Raw genomic sequence first — 26,197 nt, 5'->3', positions numbered from 1 at the left:
GGGAGGAACCACAAGTCAGTGTGCAGCTCTGCCAGGGGCCACCATGCATCCTGTCCACATGGGGCTCCGGTTGTTGTTGTTGCCGCAGCAGGTAAGTGCGTGTTGTTTTTGGGCTCTTACCTGCAGATTCCGTAGCTGTGCACTGCCTGTCCCTTTCCTTGCATCTTGGCCGGTGAGACTCCTGTTCATCCGTGTCTGGGATGAACAGGTCGTCTCAGCCCTTTCTCTATTTGAGGGATTATCAGGGCGACTCAGGGTCCGAGGTTCCTGGGTATGAGCCGTCCTACCATTCAGGTCCACTCATATGGTGAGGAGTCAGGGCGAGGATTAGGGAAGCAATAGGAGGTGACCTGCTCCCTTTTCCTGGTGTCCAGGCCTAGCTGCTTCCCCGTTTTCCTACGCTATATGGTGGGGAGTTTCCCCCCACGCCCCACTGTGACAGACTGTCTAGCTAGGAGGCCCTCCCACTGGACAGATTGTATATCCAGGAAAGGAGCAACACTCCAGCTCACACAAAGGCTGGAGGGCCACTGAACTTACGTTCACAACACAACATATAAAGAGCCAAGAGGCCACACCTAAATCCACACCAGCCAGATAATTAACCCCTCCGGCACCAGAGAGGGAAGGACCCAGGGGAAAGGAGGAGCCACCTACATGCTGCAACACGTTTCCGCAGGCAACCGTATCACAGCGCACACAACAGAGGTCGTGACACATGACTGATTGGATCCTCAGAGATCAGACACTCATCCATGTGGGAGGCACCCTCAACCGATTTGGGTATGAATCCATCCTTGAAGATCACGTACACCCATACATGCTGGGATCTTCCAGCAAGACAATGCAACATGTCACACGGCTAGAAATGTCCGACACTGGTTGGAAGAGCATGACCAAGACTTCCAAGAACTACCCTGGCCCCCTAATTCCCCAGACTTGAACCCAATTGAGCATCAGTGGTACCCCCTCAATCGTTGTGTGCGCTCTGTGGATGCTCCCCCACGCACCCTCCAGCAGCTGTGCAGTCAGTATGGCTCCAGATACCTGGGACAACCTACCAGGTTCTTACTGAGTTACTCCCAGCCTGTCTAGCTGCTGTCCCTAGATATTAGCTGTGGGTCATAATCATGTGACATTGCGGTGTAGCCCAGGACACATTAGCGTTTTTTTTTTTACTGGCATTAGGTGGAGCTTTTTAGGTGGTTTTTTTTATATTTTATTTAAGCAACCTGTCACCTGTTTGGAGCAACTGAACATTACATTACATAGCTGGTGTTTAGGGTCCCAAACGCACCTATATCACACCTATCCGCCCCTGTAAATAATAGTAAATGACAATCGAATGTGCAGCGAGAAGAGTCTTTGCTGAGGAAGACTCGAACGGTACACTTCAGTTCCCTGCGCATGCGCTGCACATCACACTGCCTATGTCAAGCAAGGTGTACATGTTCTTCATCACCACAGTGCACATGCGACTGATGCTACTGGAAAACAGTCCTGGACTTTTCTCCTGCAAGTTCAATTGTCATTAATTTTTCTTTACAGGTGCAGATGGGTCTGCTATGCTTAGGTGTGGGACGTTAATTCAGGCTGCATACTGGTGTGCTCGTGGTTCAGTGGCTCCAAACAGCTGAAAGGTTCCCTCCAACATCCTGCATGTTGAAGCTTTTTGCTTTTCTTGCGTTTTGACATTTTTTCTAAAGGAAAAAAACAAGAAACAAAGTTGTACACAGTTGTTTAGAGAAAATCACCCTTAAAAATGCCATAAAATCTGTAGGCAGTATTGAAAAAGCTGGAGGTGGTATGTAAAAAATCTGCAGGAGATATGGAAAAAAATTTGCAGGCGGTATGAAAAAAGCTAGAGGCGGTATGGAAAATTTTTTGTAGGTGATATGGAAGAAAGCTACAGGCAGTATTGAAAAAGCTGGAGGCGGTTTCGATGGTGTTTTTTGAGTGAACAATAAAACACTAGGACACATCTGCCTGTGAAGGGGATCTTGGGTGCAAAGTGAAGAATTCAGTGGAACGAGGCTCAGAGAATGTCCCCGCTGTCTGTAATGCGGACACACAGAATGTTTCTCAGCCGTTCTACAGAACATTTTATATCATAGAAGATATGGGTGGCTGGTAGCAAATGCAGAGCCGATTACATCCCCGGAGCGAACCTAGTGACAATAAGGCACAGCAGTTACATTACATAACACTGTGGTGCAGAGCTGAGTAGGTTACAGATCTGCAGAACATTATATAGCACTATGTGCAGAGCTGAGCAGGCTGCAGAACATTATATAACACTGTGGTGCAGAGCTGTGCAGGTTGCAGAACATTATATAACACTGTGGTGCAGAGCTGAGCAGGCTGCAGAACATTATATAACACTGGGGTGTAGAGCTGAGCAGGTTGTAGATCTGCAGAACATTACATAGCACTATGGTGCAGAGCTGAGCAAGTTGCAGAACATTATATAGCACTGTAGTGCAGAACTGAGCAGGCTGCAGAACATTATATAGCACTGTAGGGCAGAACTAAGCAGGCTGCAGAACATTATATAGCACTGTAGTGCAGAACTAAGCAGGCTGCAGAACATTATATAGCACTGTAGTGCAGAACTAAGCAGGTTGCAGAACATAACATAACACTGTGGTGCAGAGCTGAGCAGGTTGTTGATCTGCAGAACATTACATAACACTGGTGCAGAGCTGAGCAGGTTGTAGAACATTTTATAGCACTATGGTGCAAAGCTGAGCAGGTTGCAGAACATTACATAAGACTGTGGTGCAGAGCATTTGGTTGCTCAGAGGGTCATGGCTGTGTAGGATACTGATCTGCAGAGCATTCCGCAGCACGCACTGCGCAGTACCCGGCCACCAGGGTCACACAGGACACTTCTTTATGGCGACCTCCGCACGGGTCACGCAGGGTACATGACGAGGCGCACTGCTGCGCCTGCTCTTGTGTACACGGCGCTCCTAGCCTCCTACGCCTCAGTCCAGCAAATGACAAGGCTGCAGACCTCGGGCCCCCAGGGCGCCCCATCTCCCCGCCCCTCGTCCCGTGCGGCACCATGATGGAGACGGGGAGACACGCCCACATGACGCAGCCTAGCCGCCCCCTCTCCTGTGCGGCCCGCTCTGTCCCGTGACGTCACAGTCCCCGCCTCCTCAGGCCTGTGCGGCGCTGTACCATACCGCTTCCAATGACGCCATAGTCCCCTCCCCTCAGTCCTGTGCGGCGCTGCCTGGTCCTGCCCCTTCCGTGGCGTTAGGCTAAGGCCCCGCCCTCCTGTGCGGTGCTGTGCGGCGTGTATCACGGCCCCTTCTTCTCTGCTGTGAACGATCAGGGCTGAAGAGCGGGAAGCGGGACAACACGGGCGACAGGCGGACGAGGGGCAGAAGATATGGAACGAGCGAAGCATAAGGATGAAGAGCCGGAAGTGGCGACGGGGCCCGAATTGGGCCCGGCCGGGGAAGCACCACCCAAGAGCGGCGACTTAGAGCTGGATAGTTCGATGCTGGGAATAAAGGAGGCCGCAGGGGGTGAGTGGCGGAGCCTAGAGCGATAGGTGACACATGGCGAGATGAGGCGGCAACTACAAGGCAGGGAGTCTAGCGACACCCAGTGGCTGCGGGGGTTATTGCACACTAGATCAGAACTCGTGACGAGCGGGTGCAGACTGGCGGGTGCGTGCACACAGTGCGGTACATGGCATGGAGTCCTGCACAGAAAACACGTACGGCTTTCCTGCTGTGTAGACATGACAGCTCCCACTATAACTTAGCAATTTTACATCAGTTGTGGTAAAAACCCACATCATGACATCTAAGAAGATTGTCTATTCCTCAGCCCCCCTCCGTGTATACATTTTTGGGGGTACATCTGAATGAAGCTTCTCCACATGGTATGTCAGGTGGGCGCACACACAGGGAATGCCCTTCCAGGGTGCTGAGGAGGGGGGCTAGGAGTTTTGGTAAGACTTGTAGAGGCCTATGATGGTGTATGACAGTGGTACTGCGGAGGCCCGGACTGTATTGTGTCTTGTAGGGCAGACGTGTAGGAACCCACAGGGTAACCGCATCACTGTGTGCATGACCTATTTGTTTTCCCTTCAAAACGCCTGGCTGGATATGGTACGGAGCCCGCATGTGTCCTGCTCACCCTTTCACTTTGATAGCTCATCCAAAAATAGCTGAGTGCGCACTCATGGAAGTGAATGGAGGGGCCTGCGCATGCGCCGCCACCTAACCATTCCCGGCTGGATACGACAGGGCCCCATTGTGGTGATAGGAGCAGGTCCTAAAGGTGCTACCTGATGGGAACACTCAGGCTTGTCTCTACATGTAACAGAATTGTGACAGGAAATCTGCCCAGCTAATTTTTTGCAGCCAAATCTCCCCTAAAAGTCACACAGTTTGGTGCAGATTTGTCAGAAAGTGTTTACCGTGCAGATAATCCCTGCTTCAGGTAATGTCCTCTTCAGGGCGGGGCTTCCGCTCAGGAGCTGTTCTGATTGGGGCAGGCTCTGTTCAGGCTCCACCCATGCAGGGCTTTTCCTCATAATTTTCAGACAGGTTTAGGCTACATGCACACGAATGTTCGTTTTAGTGTCTGTTCCGTTCATTTTTTATTTTTTTTTGCGGATAGGATGCGGACCCATTCATTTCTTGTGCATTTTAGGCATTGTTACAATGGATCCACAATAAAAAAAACAAATGGCATACGGATGTCTTTTTTTTTTTTTTTTGCGGATCGCAAAACATACGGTCGTGTGCATTTAGCCTTACGTGGATGTTTTCCCAGGTTGAGCAGCAAACTCAGAATTTTTTTTTACCACATAATTGCGCCAGATTTCTCCCGTGACTGTAGATGGTCTGTAAATAGAAAGGAATGGATAGTTCTAGTCAGACAGCAGTCCTGAAATTGCTGAGAGATTTTTCAATGCTAAGGGTCCATTCACACGTCCATGGTGTATTGCGGATCCGCAGTACACCAGGCCGCACATGGCCGGCACTAAATAGAGAAGTCCTATTGTCCGCAGCTGCGGACAAGAATAGGACATGCTCTATTTTCTTGCGGAGCTGCGGACTGGTAGTTCGGGGCCGCGCTCCGGAAATGCGGATGCGGAGAGAACATAGTGTATTGGTGGTGATTGGTGGTTCGGCTCAGACTTAGTCAGGACGAGCTGCAGCAGAAGGGACAGGAATTGTATTTTTTGTTTTGGTTGGAGTGTTGAAAGGTGTTAGAGACCCAACAGTCCTTTTTAAGGCAGGCATGCTCAACCTGCGGCCCTCCAGCTGTTCCGAAACTACAACTCCCAACATGCCCGAACAGCCTTCAGCTATCAGCCTACAGCAGAGCATTGTGGGAGTTGTAGTTTTACAACAGCTGGAGGGCTGCAGGTTGAGCATGCCTGTTTAAGGACTATTGTTTTATCTGGCTGCGAAATATATTAGCGCAACGTGCGCTAAATTGCATGCAATGTTTGGCTGCTGGTGACGGCAGCGACATTACCTGCGCTACATCTTCTGTATAACGTTAGGCTACTTTCACACTCGCGTTTTGGCTTTCCGTTTGTGAGATCCGTTCAGGGCTCTCACAAACGGTCCAAAAAAGGATCAGTTTGCATCAGTTCCGTCTCCATTCCGCTTTGGAGACGGAAACCTAAACGCTGCTTGCAGTTTTTTGTGTCCGTCTGATGAAACTGAGCCAAACGGATCCGTCCTGGCACACAGTGTAAGTCAATGGGGATGGATCCGTTTTCACTGGCACAATAGAAAACGGATCCGTCCCCCTTTGACTTTCAATGGTGTTCAAGACGGATCCGTCTTGGCTATGTTAAAGATAATACAAACAGATCTGTTCTGAACGGATGCAGACGGTTGCGTTATCTGAACGGATCTGTCCATGACGGATCTCCTCAAAACGCGAGTGTGAAAGTAGCCTTAGCCGCTGGTGACAGCAGCAACATTACCTGCGCTGCATCTCCTGTATAACGCGTGCGCATCATAAATATCTGTGACATTCAGTTTAATTTTTTCTTAGCCGCTGGTGACAGCGACATTACCTGCGCTTCTCCTGTATAACGTTTGAGCATCTTAAATATCTGTGACATTTAGTTTAATTTATTTGCGCAAAATCCCTTAGGCCTCTTTCAGACGGGCGTGTCCGGATTAGGTCCGGATGCGTCCTGGTGCATTGAGGCAAACGGGTGCAATGTGTTTTGCACGCGCGTGATAAAAAACCGACTGTGGTACCCAGACCCGAACTTCTTCACAGAAGTTCAGGTTTGGGTTAGTTGTAGTGTAGATTGTATTATTTTCCCTTATAACATGGTTATAAGGAAAAATAATAGCATTCTGAATACAGAATGCATAGTACAATAGGGCTGGAGGGGTTAAAAAAATAATAATAATAATTTAACTCACCTTAATCCACTTGTTCGCGCAGCCCGGCTTCTCTTCTGTCTTCATCTGTGAGCAATAGGACCTTTGATGACGTCACTGCGCTCACACCATGGTGATGGGTCATGTGATGAGCGTAGTGACGTCATCAAAGGTCCTATTGCTAACATATAAAGACAGAAGAGATGTCGGCTGCACGAACAAGTAGATTAAGGTGAGTTAAATTATTATTATTATTTTTTTAACCCCTCCAGCCCTATTTTACTATGCATTCTGTATTCAGAATGCTATTATTTTCCCTTATAACCATGCTATAAGGGGAAATAATAATGATCGGGGCCCCATCCCGATCGTCACCTAGCAACCGTGCGTGAAAATCGCACCGCATCCGCACTTGCTTGCGGATGCTTGCGATTTTCACGCAACCCCATTAATTTCTATGGGGCCTGCGTTATGTGAAAAACGCACAAAGAGGAGCATGCTGCGATTTTTACGCAACGCACAAGTGATACGTGAAAATCACCGCTCGTGTGCACAGCCCCATAGAAATGAATGGGTCAGGATTCAGTGCGGGTGCAATGCGTTCAACTCGCGCATCGCATCCACGCGGAATACTTGCCCGTGTGAAAGGGGCCTTACAAAACCCGCTCTGCTGTACGTGTGACATACTTGCAAGCATATATACCATTTAATATGCAGAAGGCGAGCAGTAATGGACGGGGAAATGGCCATGCTGGTGATGGTGCACGTGAGGCCGTGGCGAAACTGTGCCTGCTGCCAGAGCACAAGAAACACACTCATTCACGATACCTAGTTTCATGTCCCAGTTTGCAGGGCGGCGCAGGACACCACTCTCGAAGTCACACCAGTGCGACCAGGTGGTCGGTTGGATTGCAGCAGAAAAAGACACAAATGCAATAGCACTCTGCAACCAGCACTCTGCCCTGCCTCCATGCTGGATGAGGCATTGGTGTACATTTTGGCCAAAGCGTAATAAGCCACTCACCACGTCAAGGTCGCCTCTATGGAGTGGTCCCTAACACTAGTTCCTACCTGTTTGTGGGCCATGACAGCCACACAAAGTCCAGGGAATGCAGGTGCAGCATGCACGCCAAGCACACTCTGCTTTTAACCCCGTCCGGTGCCATTACAGCTTTCATCAGATCCAGGGATGCAAGTACCAACATGCATGCTGAGCCCACTATATACTTCTCCTGGAGCCAAATGGCTACTGGTAGGTGCTATAAATGCAGACTCATTTTTATATATAGCACCTACCAGTAGCCATTTGGCTCCAGGAGAAGTATATAGTGGGCTCAGCATGCATGTTGGTACTTGCATCCCTGGATCCAATGAAAGCTGTAATGGCACCAGACGGGGTTAAAAGCAGAGTGTGCTTGGCGTGCACGCTGACTTGCATTCCCTGGACTTTGTGTGGCTGTCATGGCCCATAAACAGGTAGGAACTAGTGTTAGGGACCACTCCATAGAGGCGACCTTGACGTGGTGAGTGGCTTATTACGCTTTGGCCAAAATGTACACCAATGCCTCATCCAGCATAGAGGCAGGGCAGAATGCTGGTTGCAGAGTGCCATTGCATTTGTGTCTTTTTCTTTGTATATGTATTTCGCCATAGCGATGTGCACCTGCATATAGGGTTGTGCTGATTGAATCCCCCACATTTCTTCTTTGCAGCAGATAATGCTTCCAGTCGGTTAAGCACCACCCTGTCTTCCACCAAGTCCAGTCTCCGTAGCCAAGAGTCTGGTCAACAGAATCCTCACCCTGATCCTCCTTCCTCCCACCATGGAGAGTCTTGGCAAACAAGTGATCTCACACTCGGATATTCCAAGGAGCTCTTTTCATCGCCATTCCTTAATTTGGGCCTCTCGCCAAGGCCGCTTGAAGAGGAACATGAGGAGATCTTGTGCACTGATTCCCAAACTCTTGAGCATCCACAGTCAATTAGTGTTTCACGAGGTGGATGATGATGATACACAGTTGCCAATAAGTCAACTGCAATTAGTGTCTCAAGAGGTTCATGATGAGGATGTCCAGCACAGTGTACAGATGTCCATACCCCAGGCCTTTGAACGAAGGCACAAATACCCAGCCATCCACCCACAGGCCATAGCACTAAATGTGCACCTTAACGACTGACACATGGACAAGTGCGTTTGGCCAGAGATACTACATTTCCCTGACGGCACACTGGGTGAACGTTGTGGAGGCCGGGAGCGAGTCGTACCCTAGGATGGCACAGGTGCTACCGACGCAAAGGATTGCGGGCCCAACTTCCATCAGGATTTTTGCCACCACCTACATAAGTGGCTGCAACCCCCCCCCCCCCTCCCCTGCCTCCTCCTCCACTTCCACCTCAGAATTATCATCTTGCAGCATCAGTCAGTAGCTGGAAGCAGTGTAGCACTGCAGTGGGGAAGCGGCAACAGGCCGTGCTGAAACTAATTTGCTTAGGTGACTAACAGCACACCGCCGCAGAGCTGTGGCAGGGTATAAGGGACCAGACTGAGCTGTGGCTTTCACCACTCAACCTACAACCAGGCATGGTTGTGTCTGATAATGACCGTAACTTGGTGGCAGCTTTGGAGCTCGGAAAGCTCACACACATACCATGCCTAGCCCATGTGTTCAACTTAGTGGTTCAGCGGTTTCTCAAAACCTACCCCTATTTGCCTGAGCTACTGTTGAAGGTGCACCACGTGTGTGCCCATTTCCGAAAGTCACCTACAGCTGCCGCCGGTCTGTCAACGCTGCAGCAGCGCTTGCAATTGCCAGCTCACCAACTGTTGTGCGACGTGAGCACGCGCTGGAACTCCACGTTCCACATGTTGGCCAGGCTTTGTGAGCAGCAGAGGGCAGTACCAAAATACCAGCTGCAACATGGTCGTCGCCTTTCCAGTCAGCTTCCGCTCTTCACAAGCGACGAGTAGGCATGGATGTCTGACCTCTGTGAGGTTTTACGCAACTTTAAGGAATTAACACATGGTGAGCGGCGATGCCTCTATTATCAGTGTAACCATCCCACTTCTGTGTCTCCTAAAAAGCTCACTGGTCACAATGAAGGAGGACGCTTTGCATGCGGATGAGGTGGAAATGGCGGAAGAAGACATTACACAGGGTGATAGCCAGACCACACTCAGTTCATCTTCTCAGCGCGAATTGGGTGATGATGATGATGATGAGGAGCTGGAGACAGTTGCCTCCGCTACAGAGGGTAGTACCCATAGCAGGTTTTTTCCATCTGTTCAGCGTGGATGGGCCGAAGAGGAGGAAGCGGATGAGGAGATTGAGAGTCATCCTCCTGATGAGGACAGCGAAGTCTTGTCTGTTGGGACTCTGGCACACATGGCTGACTTTGTTAGGCTGCCTTTCCTGTGACCATCGCATTATACGCATTTTGGCCAACACCGATTATTGGTTGTTCACCCTTCTCGACCCCCGCTACAAAGAGAACTTCTCATCTCTCATTCTTGTGGTGGAGAGGACTAGCAAAATGGTGCAATACCAGAAGGTCCTTGTGGAAAAATTGCTCCAAAAATTTCCAGCTGACAACGCTGGCAGCAGAGTCCGTAGTTCCTTGGGCAACCGGGGAGGGGAGACAAGAGGAACACACAGCAGTTCCAACAGAGGCAGGGCAACACTCTCTGAAGCCTGGGACATTTTCTTGACACCCCGCCAGCACCCTCACCGTGATGCGTGGCCTAGTCTCACAAGGAGGGAAAAGTTTTGGAAGATGGTGAAGGAGTACATAGCAGACCGTGTCAGTGTCTTCAATGATCCCTCAGTGCCTTACAACTACTGGGTGTCCACGCTGGACACGTGGCATGAACTCGCGCTCTACGCCTTGGAGGTGCTGGCCTGCCCTGCCTGTTTGTCAGAGCGGGTATTTAGTGCTGCTGGTGGCATAATAACTGATAAGCGCATCTGACTGTCAACTGAAAATGCTGACTGGTTGACTCGTATTAAAATGAACAAGACCTGGATTGCCTCTGACTTCTCTACTCCACCAGAGGAAAGCGGCTGAACATAAAGGCACTTTAAGGGTCCATTCACACGTCTGTGTGTGTGTGTGGATCTGCAAAACACGGACATCAGCGATGTGCGTTCTGCATTTTGCGGAACGCACATCGCCGGCACTTAATAGAAAATGCCTTTTCTTGTCCGCAATTGCGGACAAGAATAGGACATGTTCTATATTTTTCGGGATCGGAATTGCGGACCCGGAAGTGTGGATCCGCAATCCCGTATCCGGGCAGCACATCGTGCCCCATCAATCATAATTTTTCAAGGGTGTGTATGATGCCCTCCTTTATGTGTAATAAAGGGTGAATTGGAGTGCCGGTTCCTTGTAATTTTTGGCAGCCCTTTCCCTTAGTGCATAGCCTTTGAGTGTAGGAGTCCCACTACCTGAACAATTGTACCATAATGTGAATGAGGCCTCCTTTATGTGATATACAGGTTGTATCGGAGTGCCTCTTCCTTGTAATTTTTGGCAGCACTTGCACTTTATATACAAGTAAATATACAGGAAAGAATGTTTCCTAACAATTTTTTCTCTTAAAGAGGACCTTTCACTTGTAAAAACAATGTGAACTAAGAATGCTGACATATAGAGCGGCGCCCGGGGATCTCACTGCACTTACTATTATCCCCGGGCGCCGCTCCGTTCTCCCGTTATGCCCTCCAGTACCTTTGCTCTTTAAGTTATAGTAGGCGGTGTCTTCCCTTGTCCTGTGGGCGTCTCCTTCTCCTAGGCTGCAGCGCTGGCCAATCGCAGCGCACAGCTCACAGCCTGGGAGAAAAAAAACTCCCAGGCTGTGAGCTGTGCGCTGCGATTGGCCAGCGCTGCAGCCTAGGAGAAGGAGACGCCCACAGGACAAGGGCAGACACTGCCTACTATAACTTAAAGAGCAAAGGTACCGGAGGGCATAACGGGAGAACGGAGCGGCGCCCTGGGATAATAGTAAGTGCAGTGAGATCCCCGGGCGCCGCTCTATATGTCAGCATACTTAGTTCACATTGTTTTTACAAGTGAAAGGTCCTCTTTAAATAGATTTTATCTTCGGTTTTGTGCGTATTATTGTCAGTCTGTAATAGTGGCGTACTACTCGGACAACATCATTCCCAGCAGCGACCTGGGAGTCCAAAATGCATCCAGACATCCTCCCCATGCTGTTTCTGAACCATTTCGCTGGTGTTTCCAGCAATTTCTGACCTTTTCCTATGAACCAGACACCCTCCCCTCTTCAGAGCAGGGGGTGCCTGGTTTAATGCTCAGGTTCTCCCATTGACTTCCATTGTGCTCTGTAGAGCACCTGAGCATCCCAAAGTGTTCTACTCGAGCACCCGAGCACTTTGGTGCTCAATCAACACTATAAAGGCTACTTTCACACTTGCGTTCGGGGTTCCGCTTGTGAGCTCCGTTTGAAGGCTCTCACAAGCGGCCCCGAACGCATCCGTCCAGCCCCAATGCATTCTGAGTGGATGCGGATCTGATCAGAATGCATCAGTCTGGCTCCGCTTGGCCTCCGTTCCGCTCAGCAGGCGGACACCCGAACGCAGCTTGCAGCGTTCGGGTGTCCGCCTGACCGTGCGGAGCCAAACGGATCCGTCCAGACTTACAATGTAAGTCAATGGGGACGGATCCGTTTGAAGTTGACACAATATGGCTCAATTTCAAACGGATCCGTCCCCCATTGACTTTAAATGCAAAGTCTGGACGGATCCGTCTGACTAACTTTCACACTTATATTTTTTTCTGAAATATAATGCAGACGGATCCGTTCTGAACGGATCCCATCGTTTGCATTATAGGAGCGGATCCGTCTGTGCAGACACCAGACGGATCCGCTCCGAACGCAAGTGTGAAAGTAGCCTAACCAATATAAAAAAATGCACATCATGGGCCTTGCTGCATGTGAAAATGTACTATTAAAACATAACAATATTTATTCCATACAGCAAATTGCATAAAGGAAAAGAAATAAAAATGGCCAATTCCCCATTTTTTGTCACTTCACCTGCCCCAATTTTTTTTATAAAAAGTGCTCAAAAAGTTGCTCACACTTCAAAATGGTATCTCTGAAAAGTACAGATCGTTCTGCCAAAAATATTAGCTTTCACACAGCTCCGTACACCACTACAAAAAAGTTATATGGTGATTAAAAGATTTTCAAGTTTTTTTAAAATATTTTTTCAGTATTAAAACGCACGGAAAACTATACAAGTGTGGTATTGTAATCGTCCTGATCTGGAGAATGGAGGCACGAGGTCAATTTAACCACATAGGAAATGCTTCAAACCCCCCCCCATAAAATCGCTGCAAAATAGTTTTTTTTCCCCAATACCACCCCATTTGGAATTTTTTTTCAGCTCCCCACTATGTTATATGCAATATTAAATAGTGCCGTTAGAAAGTACAGCTTGTCCCACCAAAATAAGACCTCATAAGGCTATGTTAATTGCAAAAAAAAAAAGTTATGGCACTGGGAAGGCAGGGAATGAAAAACAAAAACAGAAAATCACAAGGTCCCATAAGGGTTAAAGACTAAGGCCTCATGCACACGACCGTTCCGTTTTTGTTCGGTCTGCGGATCCGCAAAAAACGGAAGCCGTCTGTGTGCCTTCTGCATTTTTTGGAACGGGCGGCCCATTGTAGAAATGCCTATTCTTGTCCGCAAAACGGAAAAGAATAGGACATGTTCTATTTTTTTTGCGGTGCCACGGAATGGAGCAACAGATGCGGACAGCACACGGAGTGCTGTCCGCATCTTTTGCGGCCCCATTGAAGTAAATGGGTCCGCACCCGAGCCGCAAAAACGGCGGCTCGGATGCGGACCCAAACAACAGCCATGTGCATGAGGCATATGGTAAATGTAATACTTTTAATATCTCCTCATATCTGTAGTGTTCCAACGTGTAGTGACGCTTACAGTAGATGGGGGCACAGGGCTGTAATGTAATGTGGGTATTACTAATGACAGGTAGGGGAGGCTGGATGTTCTAACTGCAGGCCCAACAAAGACACTCTTTATTGCTCCGACTAGAGATGAGCGAATTTCCGCTTATAAAATTCATTCACACTTCGTTTGTTGGTTAAAGGTGAATTGTGTTATGTATTCTGTTACCACGGACCATAACGCAATTCTATGACGGAATGTCTTTAGAGGCTTTCCATTATTCATTCCGTCATAACAGAAGTCTATGGGCTGCAAAACGAAGAGGACTCCCCTGCATAACGGAGACGGGACGGATCCGTTTTGCAGCCCACAGACTTCTATTATGATAGAATGAATAACGGAAAGCCTCTAAAGGCATTCCGTCATAGAATTGCGTTATGGTCCGTGGTAACGGAATCTATAATGCAATTCACCTTAAACCAACAAACCAAGTGTGAACGAATTTCATGACATGAAATTTGCTCATCTCTAGTAAAGACCCTAGACATTGGGCTGTAAGACGTGGTCAATGGAAAGAGCCGTTTTTTGATAATTTTGGGTTATTTTGTTTGGTTTTTCTGTCACATCACAAGCTCCTGTATAATATGCTGTTACATTGGATACCCCTTGTGTATATTTGTATGTACAGAGAGACGCTCATTCTCCAGCCGGTGTCCATGTTGTACAGAATAGTGCTATCCCTTCTAATATCTCCTGAATGGATAAGCCCTGCCTGAGCAGCGATTCATGTGAGGGGAAGCCACGCCCTAAGGGTCCATTCACACATCCGTATGTGTTTTGCGGATCCGCAAAACGCGGACACCGGCAATGTGCATTCCGCATTTTGTGGACCGCACATTGCCGGCACTAAATAGAAAATGCCTAATCTTGGCCGCAATTGCGGACAAGAATAGGATATGTTCTATTTTTTTCGGGAACGGAATTGCGGACCCGGAAGTGCGGATCCGTATTTCCAGGTCCGGACAGCACATAGTGTGGCCCCATAGAAATAAATGGGTCCGCAATTCCGTTCGGCAAAATGCGTAACAGAATTGCGGACATGTGAATGGAGCCTTATCGGGACGTATTTGTGCGTGCACAATGAGCGTATGACCCCACAGTTCACCTCAACACATATAGCCCAGCTACGAGCACCTGCGACCATTGGCTGCTGTGGGTGGCCGTAACTTGGCAACATGCAGCCAACTGCACCATGGTCGTGCCCTCATGTATTCAGTGTTCAGACTACATTTAGGAGCCACGAGTCCTTACCCTAGGGAGAAAATAATTGGGGTTCCTGTAAACTCTCTTTTCTAGACTGAAAGCTCCGGCAGCTATGGATAGCTAGGAGGACCAAAAAGTGTTCCAACGCGTTTCGAATAAGACGTTATTCTTCCTCAGGGATACTGGTATGGATTCCTAGTGTTGTTTATATAGGTCCATGTCTCCTCCTTCATTTAACCCCCTCATGTCTTCTACGCTTTGTAGTATGTTCACTCAAAGGCAAATAGCTCAATTTCTGAATTTAACCCTACTGGTGCCAGTGTGTTTAGAAAATCCAGCGAGTCTCTGCTCTCGACATTTTTTTAATGAAGTTCCCCCCTCTTTTATCTTTCTTCACTATCTCTATTCCACTAAATGTGGTGCCATCACTATTACCCCCATGTTTGTCTTTGTAGTGTCTTGAAAGGGGGTGACCTTCATATTTCCTCCTGATATTATAAATATGCTCCCCTACCCTTTTGCTTAGAGTTCTTTTAGTGCGACCCACGTATAGTTTCTTGCAGGGACATATTATTACATATATAACCCCCTGACTTCTACATGTGATATGGTCTCTTATCTTCTGAGTGGATACCTTGGCTCTCCATTTGTGGTTTATTTGCGTAATATGTTGTTTTCTACTTATTTTTAGTTTTTTACATACTCCACATGTACCACATGGGAAACCCCCTTTCAAGACACTACCAAGACAAACATGGGGGTAATAGTGAGGGCACCACATTTAGTGGAATAGAGATAGTGAAGAAAGATAAAAGAGGAGAGGACTTCATTAAAAAACGTCAAGAGCAGAGACTCACTGGATTTTCAATCTAAACACACTGGCACCAGTAGGGTTAAATTCAGAAATTGAGCTATTTGCCTTTGAGTGAACATACTACAAAGCGTAGAAGACATGAGGGGGTTAAATGAAGGAGAAGACATGGACCTATATAAACAACACTAGGAATCCATACCAGTATCCCTGAGGAAGAATAACGTCTTATTCGAAATGCGTTGGGTCACTTTTTGGTCCTCCTAGCTATCCATAGCTCTTACCGTGACGTCACACAAGCGCTCTGTGCGAGCGAGCTGAGTTTGAAACTGAGCATTGCCGCCGGCCGGGGCAGGCTCAGTAAAACTACGGTAATCACAATAGGGTCCAGCCTTTCAATATTCCCTTCACTGGACGCAGGAGCAGAAATAAGGAAGACACCACAGACACACAGGCAAACAGACAAGAACCCAAGAGAAAGTGAATACCGATCTGAAGCTTGTAGAGCCAAAGTGCACCTTGTTGTTGTCTTCTTCTGGCACCAACTACTCAGGAAGGTGAACAGGAGTGCATCGCGCAGTACTTGAACATTGAACATACTGGTCACTTGTGAAACAGCAGCGGCGGCGATACCGCTACAGTACTGCAGTGTTAGTAATTAAAAGTGTAAGAGCGCCTGTGTAACAGTAACAAAGAATGTTTTTAGAGGGGTTTTCCTAATCAGAAACCATGTGTTAGAATGGCCCAGAATTTGCTATGTCCAGGGGCAGGGGGGATTAGGAGAAGATCAGTTTAAATCTGATGTTTTGCAGTGTTCGGTTTTTTTTTTATATTTTTTTTTAAAATAATCTTTAAAGGAAATCCAAACACAAAAAAAGTTTTGTTTAGTTGCTCTAACATAATCTCCTTTTAGGTGTTATTTGCTCTTGTTTCTTAAAAGGGTTATCCGATTTCTCAACCCCCCACATGTGCCGGGCCCCTCACCGGTAATATACTTACCCCGCTCCTGGTCCCCGCACCGCCGTTGCTGCTTTTTCCTGCACACTGATGAAAACATCTGGTGTTGGGGTGGGGGGTGGGGTGGGGGAGGAGCAGCCAATAGCAGATGGGAACGAGGTGACGCTAGGGAGGCTCGTCCCCGTGCCCGCCTGCCATTGGCTGCACCCCCAACACCGGATGTTTTTATCCGTGTGCAGGGAGAAGCAGCAGCGGCTGTGCAGGGACCAGGAGTGGCTGAGGGTAAGTATATAACTGGTGGGGTGGGGGTGGGGTTTAAGAAATTGGATAACCCCTTTAAGATATCACAATTGCAGACCAGGAAAAATACAGTAGAAAAGCAGTGCATTGTACTCTTGGGCTGCAGCCAGTATTCTACCCCCTTTGTCTCCCCCTCTGATGCTAGTGCACATGAGCCCGGCAGTATATGAGGAAGGGCCTTGGTTTTGTCTGGATCATTTCTGTCCACACAGTAAGGCCTCATGCACACGACTGTATTTCGGGTCCGCATCCAAGCCGCAGTTTTGGCGGCTCGGATGCGGACCCATTCACTTCAATGGGGCCGCAAAAGATGCGGACAGCACTCCGTGTGCTGTCTGCATCCGTTGCACTGTTCCGTGGCCCCGCAAAAAAAATATAGCATGCCCTATTCTTGTCCGTTTTGCAGACAAAAATAGGCATTTCTACAATGGGCCGCCTGTTCCGTTCCGCAAATTGCGGAAGGCACACAGGCGGCTTCAGTTTTTTGCGGACTGCAAAAAACGGCACGGTCGTGTGCATGAGGCCTAAGAGTGGCCATTTTGTTAGAATGAATCTCCTTGATGGTAATAGTACAAAATAGATTAGCTAACGGTGCCATCCACCGTGGCAGTAGTACCAGCTGTAGTATGTACATAGTAGCAGCCATGGCATATACAGCTGAATAGCTAATCTGCCCAGTTAGGCAGTGATAATCCCAGATTTGCCTTTCAGCAGCTGGGGAGCATGTGGAGGTATGCTTGAGACCAAACTACATGCACAGAATATCACAGTTGTCCGGATATGTTTGTGGATATATGGGGTCATTTATGTAAAGTAGAACTGGCTTAGTTGCCCATAGCAAGCAATCAGATTCCACCTTTCATTTTTCACAGCTCCTTTGGAAAATGAAAGGAGTCGTCTGATTGGTTGCTATGGGCAACAAAGCCAGTTCTACTTTACATCAGTTTGATAAATGACCCCAATAGTGTATACAGAATGTATTTAATAAGGTTGGCCTGGAATACATCTCAGAGGTTGTTACCCAGCTTTCCCAGACTGCTGAGTTCCAAATTTGCCTAGTTGTGTAGTGATAAATCCGTTCAGTGTCCTGGAAAAGCTGGGTTACAAGACTTTACATCTGCATTGGTGACAACAGATGATATTGCTGTGGTACCATATGATAGATGCAGTATATCAGGGCGGCAACGTGTGTATTTCATATAACCAGTATGCCCCCATCACCGCGCCACGGAGTCGGAGATTGTTGCCCAGACAACAGAATCTGTCTGTTCATGAATCGGTAAATGCCAAGTATTATAGAATACCTAGCTGGACCAGGAGCCTGGAAAAGCAGAGTATTATTTCCTGTGACAAATCCAAAGCCTTTCAGGGTCCCGGGAAAGCTGGGTTATCACCTTGTGGAACTGTAATAGACTGCAGAATACCAAATCTATCAGCATAAATCCCCCTCTTTACTCCTAAAAAGTGCCACAGCAGGCAGAGTCCTGGGAAAGCTGGGTTACTTGCACATCTTCAGGGTAGCATTATCTGGACAATGTGTACAGATCCACAAGACTTGTAATCCAACTTTTCCACACTGATGGGTCTAAGATTTGCCTAGCTAGACAGTGAGAAACCATTCCTGCTTCTATAGGCACACCTGACGTTCCACCACCTGGGAAAGCTGGGCAGTGCTGTCTGTAGTGTCAGTGGACTGGTATGGTCTAGTATCCCTGCACAGGAGGAGGCTTTCACAGTGTTGCTTATACTTATTTCTATAGCAGTTTGAAGATGTCCACGCAGAAAGGGGTTAAGACAGTGATGGGCATACTACGGCCCGGCGGGCCTTTTTATCCGCCCCGCAGAGCTGTCCGGAGCTCAGGACAGCGATACAGATGAATGGTGCGGAGGAGCAGGGGAGAGGCGTCTTACTTGCCCGTTTCTCTGATAGGCTTACAGGCACTAGGCCTGTAGCCTATCAGAGGCTGGTGCAGGCGGCGCGATAACGCCATTGCTCCGCCTGAGCCGTACAGAGCGGGACACAGGCCGGAAGAGGCCTGCATCCCATCACTGACAGCATCATAAGGCAAGTATATGTGTTTATTGTTTTTATTATTTATAGTATACTGTGGCAAGAAGGGGGGTGGTGGCCCTATGTACTGGCGCAATATGGATGGGTACTATGGAGAAGAGGGGAAGCACTATGGGGGCCACTATGGAGAAGAGGGGAAGCACTATGGGGGCCACTATGGAGAAGAGGGGAAGCACTATGGGGGCCCTATATACTGGCACAATATGGGGGGACACTATAGAGAAGAGGGGAAACACTATGGGGGTCCTATATACTGGCACAATATGGGGGGACACTATAGAGAAGAGGGGAAACACTATGGGGGTCCTATATACTGGCACAATATGGGGGGTGCACTATGGATAAGAGGGGAATCACTATGGGGGCCCTATATACTGGCACAATATGGGGGGGCACTATGGAGAAGAAGGGAAACACTATGGGGGCCCTATATACTGGCACAATATGGGGTGGCACTATGGAGAAGAGGGGAAGCACTATGGGGGCCCTTTATACTGGCACAATATGGGGGGGCACTATGGACAAGAGGGGAAGCACTATGGGGGCCCTTTATACTGGCACAATATGGGGGGGCACTATGGACAAGAGGGGAATCACTATGGGGGCCCTATATACTGGCACAATATGGGGGGGCACTATGGAGAAGAAGGGAAACACTATGGGGGCCCTATATACTGGCACAATATGGGGTGGCACTATGGAGAAGAGGGGAAGCACTATGGGGGCCCTTTATACTGGCACAATATGGGGGGGCACTATGGACAAGAGGGGAAGCATTATGGGGGCCCTATATACTGGTACATTATGGGGGCCCTATATACTGGCACATTATCTATTCTGCAAATTGCAACAACAAAGCTAACTCCAGACTTTGATGCCTTAGCAAAAGACAGAGACACTGTTCCCACTAAGGCTACTTTAACACTAGCGGCAGGACGGATCTGACAGGCTGTTCACCCTGTCGGATCCGTCCTGCCGCTATTTCGCCATGCCGCCGGATGGGGGCGGAGCTCCGGCGCAGCACGGTAGTGCACGGCGAAAGGCCGCCGGACTAAAAGTACTACATGTCCGGCGGCCTCTCACCGCGAACTGCCGTGCTGCGCCGGAGCTCTGCCCCCATTATATTTAATAGGGACGGAGCGGCGGCACGGCGAAATCGCGGCAGGACGGATCAGACAGGGTGAACAGCCTGTCGAATCGTCTTGCCACTAGTGTGAAAGTACCCTTAAATTGAAGGTGAGTTATACATACTATGTTATGAAAGAAATACATTGCATAAAAGTTTTGTACAATAACTCTTTTTATGCTTTTCTACCTTGAATTAAACTAAACCTTTAATGTTACGAAACTTTAATTTAATTTATATTATTCACACAAACGCCCCATCCATCTACTCTTGGTCCGGCCCCCGGGTCCAATATATGAACCCATTGTTGCCCACAAGTCAAAGTTTGCCCAACTCTGGGTTAAGACTGTTTCCTTAGCAAGTTATGTTTTTTTTTTTTTTTTTTCTTTTTTCTTCTTTTCAGGGTTTAGTGGTCCTTTAAATATTCGTTTCCTAACCCCTTTCAAAGCATGTGAATTAATGACTGATAAACTGATTTCTGTTCCTGTAGCCCATTAACCCCTTCCCGCATCCTCACGTACATGTATGTGAGCGAATGTGGCTCCTTGCTGCATCCTTACGTGCATGTATGTGATTGGATCGGGCGGGTGCAGGAGCTGCACCCGTCCGATCCACAGCACGGGCCCAGCTGTTACTGATAGCCAGGCCCCTGCTGCATCCGCCGGCATCGCTGTGTGCGCTGATGCCAACGGATTAACCCTTTCACGTGCGGGGGTCAGCGCTGACTGCGGCACTTGTGGGGTATACAGAGTGGGCTCCCTCAGACTCCATCGCCCCCCCGCGCTGCGCTAGCATGGGGTCGATGGTTGCCATGGCAGCCCCGATGCCTTACACAAGCATCAGAGCTGCCAGCCTACGGAAGCCCAGGAAATCCAGCCTGAGCGCTGGGTCTCCTAGGCAACTGTCAGCCTCTCACTGTGTGAGAGGCTGACAGTTCAATTCAGTACAATACAGAATGTATTGTACTGAATTGAAACAGGGATCAAACCCTGAAAAGATGAAGTCCCACAGTGGGACACAAAGTTTTAAGTAAAAAAAAAAAAAAAGCGTCCTTTTTCCAAAATAAAGTATAACAAACATTTTAAGAAAAAAAAGAAAAGTAGACCTATTACGTATCGCCGCGTTCATAGAGACCGGCTCTATAAAAATATCACATGAACTAACCCCTCAGTTGAACACTGTAAAAAAAAAAGTCAAATAAAAACTGTGCTAAAAAAATAAAAATTGTCACCTTACATCACTAAAAGTGCAACACCAAGCGATCAAAAAGGCGTTTCCCCACCAAAATAGTATCAATTTAGCGGTCACCTCATCCCGCAAAAAATGAGCTGCTACCTAAAACAATCGCCCAAAAAATACGATGATGGACCATGTGATTGGAGCATGTGATCTGACATCACCAAAGGTCCTTTAGCCCACAGCTCATCATTAACCACCTCAGCCCCCAGTGCTTAAACACCCTGAAAGACCAGGCCACTTTTTACACTTCTGACCTACACTACTTTCACCATTTATTGCTCGGTCATGCAACTTACCACCCAAATGAATTTTACCTCCTTTTCTTCTCACTAATAGAGCTTTCATTTGGTGGTATTTCATTGCTGCTGACATTTTTACTTTTTTTGTTATTAATCGAAATTTAACGATTTTTTTGCAAAAAAATGACATTTTTCACTTTCAGTTGTAAAATTTTGCAAAAAAAACGACATCCATATATAAATTTTGCTCTAAATTTATAGTTCTACATGTCTTTGATAAAAAAAAAATGTTTGGGTAAAAAAAAAATGGTTTGGGTAAAAGTTATAGCGTTTACAAACTATGGTACAAAAATGTGAATTTCCGCTTTTTGAAGCAGCTCTGACTTTCTGAGCACCTGTCATGTTTCCTGAGGTTCTACAATGGCCAGACAGTACAAACACCCCACAAATGACCCCATTTCTGAAAGTACACACCCTAAGGTATTCGCTGATGGGCATAGTGAGTTCATAGAACTTTTTATTTTTTGTCACAAGTTAGCGGAAAATGATGATTTTTTTTTTTTTTTTTCTTACAAAGTCTCATATTCCACTAACTTGTGACAAAAAATAAAAAGTTCTATGAACTCACTATGCCCATCAGCGAATACCTTGGGGTGTCTTCTTTCCAAAATGGGGTCACTTGTGGGGTAGTTATACTGCCCTGGCATTCTAGGGGCCCAAATGTGTGGTAAAGAGTTTGAAATCAAATTCAGTAAAAAATGACGAGTGAAATCCGAAAGGTGCTCTTTGGAATATGGGCCCCTTTGCCCACCTAGGCTGCAAAAAAGTGTCACACATCTGGTATCCCCGTACTCAGGAGAAGTTGAGGAATGTGTTTTGGGGTGTCTTTTTACATATACCCATGCTGGGTGAGATAAATATCTTGGTCAAATGACAACTTTGTATAAAAAAATGGGAAAAGTTGTCTTTTGCCAAGATATTTCTCTCACCCAGCATGGGTATATGTAAAATGACACCCCAAAACACATTCCCCACCTTCTCCTGAGTACGGAGATACCAGATGTGTGACACTTTTTTGCAGCCTAGGTGGGCAAAGGGGCCCATATTCCAAAGAGCACCTTTCGGATTTCACTCGTCATTTTTAACAGAATTTGATTTCAAACTCCTTACCACACATTTGGGCCCCTAGAATGCCAGGGCAGTATAACTACCCCACAAGTGACCCCATTTTGGAAAGAAGACACCCCAAGCTATTCCGTGAGGGGCATGGCGAGTTCCTAGAATTTTTTATTTTTTGTCACAAGTTAGTGGAAAATGATGATTTTTTTTTTTTTTTTTTTTTCATACAAAGTCTCATATTCCACTAACTTGTGACAAAAAATAAAAACTTCCATGAACTCACTATGCCCATCAGCGAATACCTTGGGGTCTCTTCTTTCCAAAATGGGGTCACTTGTGGGGTAGTTATACTGCCCTGGCATTCTAGGGGCCCAAATGTGTGGTAAGGAGTTTGAAATCAAATTCAGTAAAAAATGACGAGTGAAATCCGAAAGGTGCTCTTTGGAATATGGGCCCCTTTGCCCACCTAGGCTGCAAAAAAGTGTCACACATGTGGTATTGCCGTACTCAGGAGAAGTTGAGGAATGTGTTTTGGGGTGTCTTTTTACATATACCCATGCTGGGTGAGATAAATATCTTGGTCAAATGACAACTTTGTATAAAAAAATGGGAAAAGTTGTCTTTTGCCAAGATATTTCTCTCACCCAGCATGGGTATATATAAAATGACACCCCAAAACACATTCCCCACCTTCTCCTGAGTACGGAGATACCAGATGTGTGACACTTTTTTGCAGCCTAGGTGGGCAAAGGGGCCCATATTCCAAAGAGCACCTTTTGGATTTCACAGGTCATTTTTTTACTGAATTTGATTTCAAACTCCTTACCACACATTTGGGCCCCTAGAATGCCAGGGCAGTATAACTACCCCACAAGTGACCCCATTTTGGAAAGAAGAGACCCCAAGGTATTCGCTGATGGGCATAGTGAGTTCATGGAAATTTTTTTTTTTTGTCACAAGTTAGTGGAATAGGAGACTTTGTATGAAAAAAAAAAAAAAAAAAAAATCATCATTTTCCACTGACTTGTGACAAAAAATAAAAAATTCTAGGAACTTGCCATGCCCCTCACGGAATACCTTGGGGTGTCTTCTTTCCAAAATGGGGTCACTTGTGGGGCAGTTATACTGCCCTGGCATTTTCCAGGGGCCCTAATGTCTGGTAAGTAGGTAAATGACCTGTGAAATCTGAAAGGTGCTCTTTGGAATGTGGGCCCCTTTGCCCAGCTAGGCTGCAAAAAAGTGTCACACATCTGGTATCTCCGTACTCAGGAGAAGGTAAGGAATGTGTTTTGGGGTGTCATTTTACATATACCCATGCTGGGTGAGAGAAATATCTTGGCAAAAGACAACTTTTCCCATTTTTTTTTATACAAAGTTGGCATTTGACCAAGATATTTATCTCACCCAGCATGGGTATATGTAAAATGACACCCCAAAACATATTCCCCAACTTCTGCTGAATACGGAGATACCACATGTGTGACACTTTTTTGCAGCCTAGGTGGGCAAAGGGGCCCAAATTCCTTTTAGGAGGGCATTTTTAGACATTTGGATACCAGACTTCTTCTCACGCTTTGGGGCCCCTAAAATGCCAGGGCAGTATAAATACCCCACATGTGACCCCATTTTGGAAAGAAGACACCCCAAGGTATTCAATGAGGGGCATGGCACAAGTTAGCGGAAATTGATTTTTTGGATTTTGTTCTCACAAAGTCTCCCTTTCCGCTGACTTGGGACAAAAATTTCAATCTTTCATGGACTCAATATGCCCCTCAGCAAATACCTTGGGGTGTCTTCTTTCCAAAATGGTGTTATTTGTGGGGTGTTTGTACTGCCCTGGCATTTGAGGGTCTCCGCAATCATTACATGTATGCCCAGCATTAGGAGTTTCTGCTATTCTCCTTATATTGAGCATACGGGTAATGAGATTTTTTTTTTCCGTTCAGCCTCTGGGCTGAAAGAAAAAAATGAACGGCACAGATTTCTTCATTCGCATCGATCAATGTGGATGAAAAAATCTCTGCCAAAAAAAGAAAAAGGAGGGGAAAGGCGTCTGCCAGGACATAGGAGCTCCGCCCAACATCCATACCCACTTCAGCTCGTATGCCCTGGCAAACCAGATTTCTCCATTCACATCAATCGATGTGGATGAATAAATCATTGCCGGGATTTTTTTTTTTATATATACAAAGTGTTTGCCAAAGTATATGAACACCGCCACCTCCTCAGCTCATATGCCTCGGCAAACATATCTTTTACTGCAGAGGAGAAATCTCGTCTTGCAGCGCCGCATACACCGACTTGCGTGTAATCTGACAGCAGCGCAATGCTTCTGTCCGAATGCACATCAGTGCTGCAGCTAGTCGATCGGTTGGTCCACCTGAAAGGTAAAAAAAACAAAACAAAAAAGAAAAAACCAGGCCGCAAAGTAATAACTTTATTAACTTTAGAACAGAACATATTAACTTTTTTAAACTTTTTTAACTTTTTTACTTACCGGTAATTTTTTTTTTGTTTAGTTTTTTTTACCTTTATAGAACAAACCTCTCCTTCCCCATGGGACAATGTGCAAAGCGCAAATCGCCCAAAGATGTGGCGAAGTACGTTATGCACTTTATCCCAGGTGAAAGGAGAGGTTTGCAGCAGCTGAGAGTAAAAGGGCCCTAATAGCCCTGTGTGCCTGTCCTGTGAGATGCAATCCCTATGCTAGGTGTACCTGTGTGTGGTACTTCCGGAAACACTCTCCATAGCATAGGGCAGGGTGGTCAGCACAGTCAGGACAGAAATAGCGGGTGTCACGCCTTATTCCACTCCTGCTACAGACACGACATCTTTTTCGGGGTGACGGTTGGGTTGAGGTACCAGGAACGACACTGGGGAAATGTCGCTCGTGTAGACGGCTAACTACACTGGGGGATGGGGCCACGGAACCTCCTGGGTAAAGGAGGTTCTCGATGATCTCTTCCTGGAATTTGAGGAAAGATCGTGTTCTCCCAGCCTTACTGTAGAGAACAAAACTATTGTACAGCGCCAATTGAATTAAATATACAGACACCTTCTTATACCAGCGTCTGGTTCTGCGGGAAACTAAATACGGAGACAACATCTGGTCATTGAAGTCCACCCCTCCCATGAGCGCATTATAGTCGTGGACACAGAGGGGCTTTTCAATGACACGGGTTGCTCGCTCAATTTGGATTGTCGTGTCTGCGTGAATGGAGGAGAGCATGTAAACGTCACGCTTGTCTCTCCATTTCACCGCGAGCAGTTCTTCGTTACACAAGGCAGCCCTCTGCCCCCTTGCAAGACGGGTGGTTACAAGCCGTTGGGGGAAGCCCACGCGACTAGTTCGCGCGGTGCCACAGGCGCAAATCCGTTCTAGAAACAAATGCCTAAAGAGGGCCACACTTGTGTAAAAATTGTCCACATAAAGATGGTACCCCTTGCCGAATAAGGGTGACACCAAGTCCCAGACTGTCTTCCCACTGCTCCCCAGGTAGTCAGGGCAACCGACCGGCTCCAGGGTCTGATCTTTTCCCTCATAGACACGAAATTTGTGGGTATAGCCTGTGGCCCTTTCACAGAGCTTATACAATTTGACCCCATACCGGGCACGCTTGCTTGGGATGTACTGTTTGAAGCCAAGGCGCCCGGTAAAATGTATTAGGGACTCGTCTACGCAGATGTTTTGCTCGGGGGTATACAAATCTGCAAATTTCTGGTTGAAATGGTCTATGAGGGGCCGAATTTTG

General features: G+C 47.2%; 1 protein-coding gene across 2 annotated transcripts in view; it reads left to right on the top strand.

Moving 5' to 3' along the window:
- The first annotated feature begins 3,061 nt into the window (after positions 1–3,061).
- LOC120980528 (uncharacterized protein C11orf95 homolog) overlaps positions 3,062–26,197 on the top strand; it is an 85,215-nt gene continuing 62,079 nt past the window's right edge. The window contains exon 1 of one of the 2 annotated variants that reach the window (XM_040409683.1): positions 3,062–3,539. In XM_040409683.1, the coding sequence (XP_040265617.1) occupies positions 3,401–3,539 (139 nt within the window). In that variant the 5' untranslated portion in view covers positions 3,062–3,400. The remainder of the gene's footprint in view (positions 3,540–26,197) is intronic. The other variant, XM_040409684.1, reaches the window with a different exon arrangement.

This window comes from Bufo bufo, chromosome 10 (assembly GCF_905171765.1).
Source record: "Bufo bufo chromosome 10, aBufBuf1.1, whole genome shotgun sequence".
Lineage (NCBI taxonomy): Eukaryota > Metazoa > Chordata > Amphibia > Anura > Bufonidae > Bufo > Bufo bufo.
This window is presented reverse-complemented; position numbering and strand designations above follow the sequence as displayed.